General features: G+C 43.3%; 1 protein-coding gene across 3 annotated transcripts in view; it reads right to left on the reverse strand.

The window, feature by feature from the left end:
* The window catches only part of b4galnt3b (beta-1,4-N-acetyl-galactosaminyl transferase 3b), a 177,148-nt gene that overhangs the window by 61,438 nt on the left and 102,633 nt on the right, over positions 1-13,077 (reverse strand). For all 3 annotated transcript variants that reach the window (XR_010019183.1, XM_063057972.1, XM_063057973.1), the window contains one exon: positions 2,150-2,250. Coding sequence is in view for 2 of the 3 variants with exons in the window: in XM_063057972.1 (XP_062914042.1) it covers positions 2,150-2,250 (101 nt within the window). In the remaining variant the exon portion in view is untranslated. The remainder of the gene's footprint in view (positions 1-2,149; positions 2,251-13,077) is intronic.

A 13,077-nucleotide genomic window follows, 5' to 3' on the forward strand; every position in this document is an offset into this window, starting at 1 on the left:
GCTTCACCTATCACCTTCTAGCTGGCCTCTTTACCCTCCCACCTTTTTATTCTGGCATCTTCCCTCTTCCTTCTCAGTCCTGAAAGAGGGTCTAAACCCGAAACGTCGACTCTTTAATCATTTCCATAGATGCTGACTGATTTGCACATTTTGTGTGTGTTGCCATTAATTAAAAAATATTTCATTAACTTCAAAGAACTTCATATTTCATTCATATTGTTACTTGCTATTTCTGACTAGAAATGCAGTTTGCATTGTACTTTTCAGCTTATATTGCTATATTACAAAAAGCAATTAAATGTTGTAACTGGCATGTAATTTTGTCTGCCTGCTAGAGAGAGCTGTACTTACTTTACTGTATGAGAATGAAGGCTCCTCTTAATATTTTTCTTTGTGCAGCTTTGCACAGCAAACTAAGTTATCTAGGAGGCATTATAGGAAGAGCCAAAGGTGAAGAAATAACACTTCCTATCACTGTTCTGTTCTCCTGGTCTGGACAGCAAAACATTTGAAAACCCTGAGCACACAAAGTTTGATTTTTCACACTTAAAGTGTCCATTAAGTCAGTCGGTGCAGGATTGTGTGTGGTGGAAGTGTGGGCATTGGTGACGTCGGTCCCTGTGCCACGCTGCTTTGATATCTATTCCGCTACATCCATCCAAGCCGTTAACCACGGACAGGAAACCTGCTGTCAGGCAGAAGGATTCCTTTCACTTCCGTTAGTTAAAGGCATTCATCATTACACTCAGGTTTAGAACATAGAAGATAGAAATCTACAGCACATTACAGGCCCTTCGGCCCACAATGATGTGCTGACCATGTAACCTACTCTAGAAGCTGCCTAGAATTTCCCTACTGCATTGCCCTCGATTTTTCTAAGCTCCATATACCCATCTAAGAGTACCTTAAAAGACCCTATTGTATATGCCTCTACCACGATTGCTGGCAGTGCATTCCACGCACCCACCACTCTCTGTGTGGTAAGGTCTGTTGGAGACTTTTGAAGTGCAGCAAGGTGCAAATCTCGGCTACTAATTGGCAAGTCCTTTACAGAGATCTACCATATGACCAGCTAATCTGGCTGTGATTTCAATGAACATTCTCTCTGAATGGTACAATTCCACTCTGGGTCCGTTTTACCCTCGTTGTGCAACTCATCGTCACTTTTCCTAAATTCTAATCACAGAATATTACCCTCAACCACTCACTTTCCTCACTTTTAGTCTTCTATCCATTTAAAGAACCTGCAGAAACACTGATCACACCAACATAAGCTAATCATGCTCGAGCTGTCCATTAATTTTTTGTGTATCTTTGCATTATTTCACGTTCCTGCAGAGTGCTCTCCCAGCAGCTCTAAGTGGTGGTTGAATTCTCATGGTTACAGATGGACATAATGCAGGACCCTGACCCGCTCTGCGATGAGAATTTGGATTCCACCTTCTTGCCATAAACGGCAGCAATTTTGACTAACAATAGCAAAAATGGATTGGCAGAGGTATGAGTTCTGCGAGAGAGAGAGAGAGAAAGAGAGAAAGAGAGAGAGTAGCAGAATTGTGAATCCGAGACCCATAACCATATCCCCAATGCTAAGTATCATTTCTATATTGAAGCTAAAGGCACTCAACCACAGTGTTAGAAGGCTTCCTGTCTACCAATGAGAGTACAGAATATCTTTTCTCCTTTTCAGGTTGCCCACTGGTGCCCCTGGGGGTGCATTTGCTGATCAAGAAGCTTAATGCTAGTTATGGGTCGTACAAGCTCTTACACTTCCTTCTGAGGTTTTATTCTTACGTGAATGCTTCTACTTGCTGCCAATTATGATAGGAAATAAGGAGCACCTATCAGCATTAAAACCAGCAGCAAGAGGGTTCACTTTGGCTGGTTATTCTGATGACCATAGTGAGCTCCGAGCAAATACTGCTCAATGACTTCCACTGACTCTAATGGGCACAGGCGCCACTTCTACTCAGCTTTCTTTAACAATCCCACTTCTCACAAACTGAGCTTATTTCTCCCCTACCAATGAACTGAGCACGATTGTTACTCCCCAACATGATGAGAACCAAAAGGAGACAGCTCAATGTCACTGTGCCCTGGGTTAATCAAGCATTTAATCCAGGTCCAGGAGCATGAGCTAAAATCATACCTTTCCAACTCCAGCCATTAGTGTGACATTTGATGGGCTGTCATCTGTACTTAGCCAAAACTCAGAGTTATCATCAGAAGCCACAGCAAACTGAAATTCACCTGAAACATAGAACGTTAAAGAACTTAGCTTTGTTAGGGATTACCTCAGGCATACAATTGACCCTCTGACGATGCATTTCTTTGTCCTACATATTAATTAAGAATATAAATAATTAAATGTATGTTAGATAGTTTCCCTCTAGAAACAATATAGAAGATGACTTGATGGGCTGAACGGCCTAATTCTGCCCCAATATCTTATGGTCTTATGGAAAGAGAGGAAACTGTTGCCTTCATGAAGAATGGAACACCAAACATAACAAATTTGTGACCAGGATGGTCCTGAGGCCTATGAGCACAGCGGAAAGTGCATGCACTCATGAATCACATTAGCCATAGTGTATTCCTTAGACTTTGGCAATTCCACTTGTCTACTGATTATAAGGAAGTACACAAAAAACAACCTTGGCATTTCCATTGTCCCTTTTCCCTTCCTGCAGAGAATACCTACCAGTCATCCTTGGATCCTTGGCCTTAGAGCGGAGGCTGGAATTAACTGCATAGTAAAGATTATCCACAATCTTACATCCTGCCATAATGTATCGCACAACACTGGAGGATTATTAGTATACTTCATTGCGTTTTGCAAAAACTGACCTGTATATATTATTTGGCTTATTAGAGGAGGAATAGTTTAGCCCAGTCAGGTGCAACTTTTCTTCTATCAGGAAAAATATATTCAGACTTCTTTTAAAAATTAGTGCAGTAACAAGGGAGCATTGTATTGTCAGAAGTAGCATTTCCTGGGCAATACATTAGAACAAGACCAGACCAATGAAATGTTAAATTGTTTGCTATTTGTGTTAATCTCCTGGCACAAATGGACTGTAGTTGCCTATAATAATAATAATAATTACTCAATATCAAAAGTAATCCATTACTCATCCTTCAATAGTAGGGATCACCTCAAAATATCAATACATGTATCAATATCAACAGTGGCCACTTTCTTAGGTACACCTGTACATTTACTTGTTGATACAAATATCTAATCAGCCAATCGTGTGGCAGCAACTCAATGCATAAAAGCATGCAGACATGGTCAAGAGGTTCAGCTGTTGTTCAGACCAAACATCAGAATCATGTTCAAGTTCAAATGTAACTATCACCCAACCAAATGTGAATATCATCAAACAAATCAGCATTCCTCCATGGCGAAGCTGCAACACACATTTCCAACATCACATAGCACAAATGTCTACAATTTCAGAAAAACATCAGAATCAGAATCAGGTTTATTATCACCGGCATGTGACGTGAAATTTGTTAACTTAGCAACAGCAGTTCAACGCAATACATAATCTAGCAGAGAGAAGACAAAAAAAAGTAATAATAATAAACAAGTAAATCAATTATGTATATTGAATAGATTAATAAAACGTGCAGAAACAGAAATACTATATATTAAAAAAGTGAGGTAGTATCCAAAAATTCAATGTCCATTTAGGAATCGGATGGCAGAGGAGAAGAAGCTGTTCCTGAATTGCTGAGTGTGTGCCTTCAGGCTTCTGTACCTCCTGCCTGATGGTAACAGTGAGAAAAGGGCATGCCCTGGGTGCTGGAGGTCCTTAATAATGGACACTGCCTTTCTGAGACACTGCTCCCTAAAGATGTCCTGGGTACTTTGTAGGCCAGTGCCCAAGATGAAGCTGACTAGATTTACAACCTTCTACAGCTTCTTTTGGTCCTGTGCAGTAGCCCCTCCATACCAGACAGTGATGCAGCCTGTCAGAATGCTCTCCACGGTACAACTATAGAAGTTTTAGCGTGTATTTATTGACATGCCAAATCTCTTCAAATTCCTACTAAAGTATAGCCGTTGTCTTGCCTTCTTTATAACTACATCGATATGTTGGGACCAGCTTAGGTCCTCAGAGATCTTGACACCCAGGAACTTGAAGCTGCTCATTCTCTCCGCTTCTGATCTCTCCATAAGGATTGGTATGTGTTCCTTCGTTTTACCCTTCCTGAAGTCCACAATCAGCTGTTTCGTCTTGCTGATGTTGAGTGCCAGGTTGTTGCTGTGGCACCATTCCACTAGTTGGCATATCTCACTCTGGTACGCCCTTTCACCACCACCTGAGATTCTACCAACAATGGTTGTATCGTCAGCATATTATAGATGGTACTTGAGCTATGCCTAGCCACACAGTCATGTGTATACAGAGAATACAGCAATGGGCTAAGCTCACATCCCTGAGGTGTGCCAGTGTTGATTGTCAGCGAGGAGAATATGTTATCACCAATGCACACAGACTGTGGTCTTCCGGTTAGGAAATCAAGGATCCAATTGAAGAGTGAGGTACAGAGATCCCAGGTTCTGCAACTTCTCAATCAGGATTGTGGGAATGATGGTATTAAATGCTGAGATATAGTCGATGAACAGCATCCTGACATAGGGGTTTGTGTTGTTCAGGTGGCCTAAAGCCGTAGAGTCACTGAGATTCCACCTGCCATTGACCTATTGTGGCGAAAGGCAAATTGCAATGGGTCACAAAGAAAAATATATATAGCCCAAGCCCGAGTGGCATGTCTACAGTCCTGGTCCAGCTTGTTGTTCCACTGAGCGGACACCAGAGAGCTACACAGATGTATAGCTAACCCAGTACAGATTCCAGCGTGCCCCACAGAGGGGTAGGTATTCTCTTTGTCTCCTCCCCTGGATGGCTGAAACAGACTACCCCTTGCGACAACCAAGGCAATGCAGCACCCCTGCTATTAGTCTCACTAATGAACTGAACTTGCAGTATACTATGTTACTGATGTCCGACAGGGTCTTGCAATTCCAATAAAGTCGTCCATAGGGAAGAAATGTAATCTAAGTAACTTTGACTCTGGAATGATTGTTGGTGCCAGACCGGGTGGTTTGAGTACCTCAGGAAATGATGATTTCCTGGGATTTTCACACACAAGTCTCTAGCGTTTACAGAGAATGGTGCGAAAAGCAAAAACAACACCCAGTGAGCGCCAGTTTTGTGGGTGAAAACGCTTTGATAATGAGGAAGTTCAGAGGAAAATGGCCAGGATGCTCAAGTTGATAGGAAGGTGAGAAACCTTCCAGCGTGAAAAATGGTTTCAATAAAAGTGAAGGACCTGTTAATGCCACTTGGTAGGGTTTACATAGAAACATAGAAAACATACAGCACAATACAGGCCCTTCGGCCCACAAAGCTGTGCCGAACATGTCCCTACCTTAGAACTACCTAGGCTTTACCCATAGCCCTCTATTTTTCTAAGCTCCATGTAGCTAACCAGGAGTCTCTTAAAAGACCCTATCATTTCCGCCTCCACCACCGCAGCCCATTCCACGCACTCACCACTCTCTGCGTAAAAAACTTACCTCTGGCATCTCCTCTGTACCTACTTCCAAGCACCTTAAAACTATGCCCTCTCGTGCTAGCCATTTCAGCCCTGGGGAAATGCCTCTGACTACCCACATGTCAGAAATGTCAGAAAGTCAGGAATCAAAAGGTTGTGCATGATGCAACTAGTGTCCTGAGCTGCATATATTTCAGTACAAGAAGTATCATAGGAAAGGCGGATGAGCTCAGGGCATGGACGACCCCTGGAATTATGACATTGTAGCTATTAGTGAGTTTTGGTTGCAAGAGGGGCAGGACTGGCAGTTCAAAATTCTGGGGTTCTGTGATTTAGACACGACAGAGGGGAGAGATTAAAAGAAAAGGGTCAGCATTACTAGTCAGGGAAAATGTCACGGCTGTGCTCTATCAGAACAGAGTGGAGAACTCCACTAGTGAAGCATTATGGATGAAACTGAGAAATTAAGGAAGTTATGACCACATTAATGGGACTATATTACAGACCATCCAACAGGCCTTGGGATTTGGAGGAACAAATTTGTAAAGAAATCGCAGGCTGTTGCAAGAAACATAAGGTTGTTACTGCAGGTGATTTTAACTTTCCACATATTGACTGGGAATCTCATGCTGTAAAAAGACTAGATGAGATAGAGTTTATCAGTGTGTTCAGGGTTGTTTCCTTCATCAGTACGTAAAAATTCCAATGGGAGAACATGCAGTACTGGATCTACTATTAGGGAATAAGACAGGGCAAGTGACAGACGTTTGTGCAGGGGAACATTTCGCATCCAGTGACCACAATGCCATTAGTTTCAGAGTAAATATGCAAACAGACAGGTCTGGTCCATGGGCTGAGATTCTAAATTGGAGAAAGGCCAATTTTGATGGTATCAGGAAGGATCTGGCAGGCGTGGACTGGGACAGGTTGCAGTCTGGCAAAGGCGTACTTGGAAAATGGGAGGCCTTCAAAAACAAAATTTTAATAGTACAAAGCTTATATGTGCCTATCAGAATAAAAAGTAAAGGTAACAAGTGTAGGAAACCTTGGTTTTCAAGAGATATTGAGGCCCTGGTTAAGAGAAAAAAAAGAGGTAAATAGCAGATATAGGCAAGTAGGAACAGATGAGGTGCTTATGGAATATAAAAAATGCAAGAGAACACATACGAAAGATATCAGGAAGGCTTAAGGAAGGCATGACGTTGCTCCACCAGACAAGGTGAAGGAGAATCCCAAGTGATTCTACAGCGTAAGAGCGAAAGGATTTCTTGGGACAAAACTGGTCCTTTGGAAGACCAGAATGGTAATCCATCTGTGGAGCCAAAACAGATGAGAGGGGATCTTAAATGTATTCTTTTTATCTGCATTTACTAGGGAGATGGATACAGAGGATATAGAAGTGAAGCAAAGTGGCTTCAACTACATGGACCTTGTACAGATTACAGAGGAGGTGGTGTTTGCTATCCTGTGGCAAATCAGGGTGGATAAATCGCCAGGGCCTGACAAGGCATTGACCCCACAGAGGCAGGTGCAGAAATTGTCAGGGCCCTAGCAGAGATATTTAAAACTTCCTTAGAGACAAGAGAGGTACCAGAGGACTGGAGGATAGCCATCGGTGTTCCACTGTTTAAAAAGGGTTTTAAACAGAAACCAGAAAATTATAGGCCGGTGAGTCTGACATCAGTTGTGGGAAAGTTTTTGGAAGGTATTCTAAGGGACTGGATATATACTCTAAAGTATTTGGATAGACATGGACTGATCAGGGAGAGTCAGCATGGCTTTGAGCGTGGTAGGTCATATCTAACCAATCTTATAGAATTTTTTGAGGAAGTTACCAGGAAAGTGGATGATGGCAAGGCAGTGGACATTGCCTGCACAGACCTTGGTAAGGCATTTGACAAGATCCCGCATTGGAGGCTGGTCAAGAAGGTTCAGTTGCTCAACATTCAGGATAAGGTAGTTAATTGGATTAGACATTGGCTTTGTGGGAGAAGACAGACAGCGGTAGGAGAGGGTTGCCTCTCTGACTGGAGGCCTGTGACAAGTGGTGTGCCGCAGGGATCAGTGCTGGAACCTTTGTTGTTTGTTATCTGTATCAATGATCTGGATGATAATGTGGTTAACTGGATCAGCAAATTTCTGGATGACACCAAGATTACAGGTGTAGCAGACAGCGAGGAAGACCACCACGGCTTATAAAGGGATTTGCATCAGCTGGAAAAATGGGCTGAAAATTGACAGATGGAATTTAATGAAGACAAGTGCAAGGTTTTGCACTTCAGTAGGACCAACCAGGGTAGGTCTTGCACAGTGAACAATAGGGCACTGAGGAGTGTGGTAGAACAAAGGGATCTGGGAATATAGGTCCATAATTAGTTGAAAGTGATGTCACAGGTAGATAAGGTTGTAAAGAAAGCTTTTGGCACATTGGCCTTTATGAGTACTGAGTACAGGAAATGGGATGTTATGCTCAAGTTGTACAAGACATTGGTGAGGCCAAATTTGGAGTATTGTATGCAGATTAGTCACCTACCTACAGGAAAGATGTAAACAAGGTTGAAAGGATACAGAGAAAATTTACAAGGATGCTGCCATACCTGGAGGACCTCAGTTACAAGGAAAGATTAAATAAGTTACAACTCTATCAAGTCAAGTGAAGTTTATAGTCATTTAACTACATACATGTATATAACGTACATAATGTATATAGAAGCGAGACAACATTTCTTCGAACCAGGATGTAAAGCACATAACACATGATAACTTATGAATGAAAGGATAAAATCTACAGATGAATCACACATAAATAACAAACTAAAGTGCAAATATTGTATGGTACGGAACAGATTAACCAGTGACACTTCAAATACAATGTGGCTGAGAGTTCAGAAGCCTAACGGCCTGGGGGAAGAAACGGTTTCTCATCCTGACCACTCGTGTTTTTATGATGATACAACTTGATAATCATGAACGCTGCTATATACATATGAATCTTTCTTTATATGTTTATACCAGGGGTCCCCAACGTTTTTTGCATTGTGGACCAGTTTCATATTGACAATATTCTTGCGGACCGGCCGACCCGGGGGGGAGGGGGGTTGCCAACGGACAAGAGTAGCAGTCAAATACGTTTACCCCAATAAAGACTACAATTACCATGAAGCCTTGCGCAGGCACCAGTGCGCATGCGTTTACGTGCCGAGTTACGAATCGTTTTAGGCAATTCTGTTCGGGGGGCAGGGTTGTTAATCACGACCGGAATATAGGTGATAAATGGCTAATACACTCAATTTCGTGTCTAAAAGGGATTAACTGATGAATTTAATATTAAACACACAACACATATTTTCCTCGCATGAATACAGTGATAAGTCAATTATCAGGGAAGCTTGAAGTAAGTGTTGAACGAACTTCCAGTAGAAGTGGTAGAGGCAGGTTCGATATTATCATTTAAAGAAAAATTGGATAGCTATATGGACGGGAAAGGAATGGAGGATTATGGGCTGAGTGCAGGTCGGTGGGACTAGGTGACAGTAGCGTTCGGCACGGACTAGAAGGGCAGAGGTGGCCCGTTTCTGTGCTGTAATTGTTGTATAGTTATATAAGTCACCTACAAGTCAATAGCATCATAATATTTTAAGTAACATTTGGATATTAAACACACAGCACATATTTTCCCCTTATGAACACATAAAATCATTGCAACACACCAATATCGCTGAATCAGTGGGAGCCCTGGGCTTGTTTCCCTGCAACAAGACGGTCCTATCGAGGGGTGATGGGAGGCTGCGATACTCAAAGGGGGTTCCTTATGCCCAGTCTATTCCGCAAGTTAGTTTTCGTTGTACTCATTGCAGAGATGTGCTGTTAATGGAAGCAACGTTTTCAGTGCATTCGTGGCTGTCTCAGGATACTTAGCCTTGACTTTGATCCAGAATGCCGGCAGAGATGTTATGTCAAACATACTTTTCAGCCCGCCGTCATTTGCAAGCTCAAGGAATTGATCTCCTTCCCGCGCTGAAATGGATGACGCGCGGGTAATGACCTCACGTGCGTTCAAGCTCAACAGTGGGCGTGACAGGGAATGAGGAAAGGTGCAGCTGACTCATATCGCCAAATCATATCGTTTCCTCGTGGCCCGGTAGCACATGCTTCGCAGCCCGGCACCGGTCCACGGCCTGGTGGTTGGGGACCGCTGGTTTATACAGTGCATTCAATCACCAACAAATGGCCTAAGACTACTTATAAGACCGTAAGGCATAGGAGCAGAATTAGGCCACTTGGCCTATTAAATCTGGTCACAATTCCATCATAGTTGATCCATCATCCTTCTCAACGCCATTCTCCTGCCTGCTCCCCATAATCTTTAACACCCTGACTAAGCAAGAACCTATTTATCTCTGGTTTAAATATACTCAATGACTTGGCCTCCACAGCCATCCGTGGCAACCAAATCCACACATTCACCACCCTCTGGCTAAAGAAGTTGCTTCTCGTCTCTGTTCTAAATGGGTACCCTCCATTCCGAAGCTGAGCCCTCTCGCCCGAGACACATCCAATTTAGGAAACATCCTCTCCACATCCTCTCCATCTAGGCCTTTCAATATTCAATAGGTTTCAATGAGACCCTTTTCATATTTCTAATCTTCAGTGAGAACAGGCCCAGAGCCATCAAATGCACTTCATACATTAATACTTTCATTCCTGGAATCGTGGGCCACGTCTGGACCCTCTCCAATGCCTGCACATCTTCTCTTAGATAAAGGACTCATTCCTGCTCACAATACTCCAAATGCAGTCTGACCAATACCTTATAAAGCCTCAGCATCACATCCTTGCTCTTATATTCTATTATATTCTAGTCCTCTCAAAATGAATGCTAACGTTGCATTTTCCCTCCTTACCACCGACTCTACCTGCAAGTTAACCCTTTAGTGAATCTTACACAAGGACTGCCAAGTCCCTTTGCACCCCTGATTTTTGAATTTTCTCCCCGATTAGAAAATAGTCTATGCCTTTGTTCCTTCTACCAAAATTCAAACCACACACTTCCCGACACTATATTCCATCTGCCACTTCTTTGCCCATTCTCCTAATCAGTCTAAGTCCTTTGACAGACTCCCTGCTTCCTCAACACTACTTGCCCCTCCACTTATCTTTGTATCAGATGCAAACTTGACCAGAAAGCCATCAATTCCAACATCCAAATTATAGACATATAACATGAAAAGAAGTGGTCCCAATATCGGTCCTTACGGAAGACCAGTTGTCAATGCAGCCAACCAGAATACGCCCCCTTTATTCTGACTCTGCCTCCTGTCAATCAGCCAATCTTCTATCCGTGCGTGTATCTTTCCTGTGATACCTTGGGCTCTTACCTCGTTAAACAGCCTCATGTGCAGTACCTTGTCAAAGGTCTTCAAAAAATCCAAGTAAACATACACTGACTCTTTGTCTATTCTGCCTGTTATTGAATGGAATTGAATGATCTTTATTGTCATTATACATAGGTACAATGAAACTCTGTTTGGCTTCCTCTCAGGCAATTAAATAAAGCGGTAGATAAAAACAAGACAACAATAGAAAAACAATATTAAATAGATAAGTAACAGGAAATAAGTTGCAGCAGCACCAGAATATCACAGTTACGCACTAAGTGCCGTTAGTGCAAGTACTTGAGCCCTTGTGTGTGCTCACAGTTTCAGTCGTTGTTCTGTGGGAGTGGTGTGTGGAGGCCACAGCTCTGGGGTAGAAGCTGTTCCTCAGTCTATTTATTCTGGCTTTTAGTGTCCTGAACCTTTTGATGGACAGCAGAGGATCAAACAGGGAGAGGCCGGGGTGTGTGGTGTCTCTGGTTATGCTGATTGCTTTCCTCCTGAGTGGGCTGGAATAGATGGTGTCCAGTCCTGGGAGCTCCATCCTGACAATTTGCTGGGCTGCCTTCACTACGCGATGCAGGTCCCGTCGCTCAGCGGCTGTGCAGCTGGCATACCACACTGTGGCGCTGTCGGTCAGGATGGTTTCAGTTGTGCTTCTATAGAAGTTAAGCAACAGCTTTTGTGGAAGTTTGGCCTGTTACAGCTTTCTGAGGAAGAAGAGTCTTTGTTGTGCCTTTTTTACAAGCAGCGAGGTGTTGGTGGTCCATGTCAGCTGTTTTGACAACATAACTCCACGGAACTTTAGGTTTTCCACACTTTCCACTACCTCTCCATGTATATGGAGGGGGGTGTGTACTCTGTCCTTTGATCTCCTGAAGTCAATGATCACCTCTTTTGTATTAGAAGTGTTAAGGACCAGGTCGCTGCCCTCACGCCACTCCGTCAGATGATCCACCTCAAGCCTGTGGGCTGTTTCATCCTTGTCTGAGATCAGGCCAACCACTGTGGTATCGACTACAAATTTAATTATGCAATTGGAGGTGTAAATGGGGGTGCAGTCATGTGTGAAGAGTGTGTAGAGCATAGGGCTCAGCACACAGCCCTGCGGGGTGCCTATTTTTAAGATGAGGGTGATGGATGTGTGCTTACCAATTCTGACTTGCTGTGGTCGGTCTGTGAGAAAGTCCATGACCCATGAGCACAGGGTGGAACCAAGGCCAAGAGTGTTCAGTTTGATGACCAGTTTATGGGGGGATGACTGTGTTAAATGCATAACTGAAGTCCACAAATAACACCCTCACATAAGTGTTCGGTTCCTCTAAGTGAGTCAGACAATATGGAGGGCTGTTGTGATTGCATCCTCTGTGGAGCGGTTTGCCCGGTAGGCAAACTGGTGTTTGTCCAGATCAGGTGGGATTATAGCCTTAATGTGTGACAGCACAAGTCTCTCAAAGCACTTCATGGCTATGGGTGTCAGCGCTACAGGGCGATAGTCATCCTCAAACAATTCCAACAGATTTGTCAGGTAAGATTTCCCCTCAAGGAAACTCTACTTTATCATGCGCCTCCAAGTACCCCAAAACATCATGCTTAATAATGGGCTCCAACATCTTCCCAATAACTGAAATCAGGTACTGGCCTATGATTTTCTTTCTTCTGCCTCCCTCCCTTCTTAAGGAGTAGAGTGACATTTCCAATTTTCCAGTTCTTTGGAACCATTCCAGAATCTAGTGATTCTTGAAAGATCATTACTAATGCCTCCTCAGTCTCTTCAGGTACCCTTTTCAGAACGCTAGGGTGCAATCCATCTGGTCCAGACAACTTGGCTACTTTCAGACCTTTCAACTTCCGAAGCACCTTCTCCTGAGTAGTAGCAACTACACTCACTTGTGCGCCTTTACACTCTTGAATTCCTGGCATACAGCTAGTGTCGTCCACAATGAAGATTGATGCAAAATGCTTATTAAGTTCATTTGCCATTCCTTTGTCCCCCATTAGTTTCTCTCTACTAAAGGAGGTGTAAGGAGCTCCTTCCCCCCACTAGCCTGCAGGTCACCCTTGGGCAAGGTGTAGCACCTGCTTAGCCCCCCTGATCAGGGTCAGATGAAGCAATGGGAGCAGGAGGTGGATG

The sequence above is a fragment of the Mobula hypostoma genome, chromosome 9, assembly GCF_963921235.1.
Source record: "Mobula hypostoma chromosome 9, sMobHyp1.1, whole genome shotgun sequence".
NCBI lineage: Eukaryota > Metazoa > Chordata > Chondrichthyes > Myliobatiformes > Myliobatidae > Mobula > Mobula hypostoma.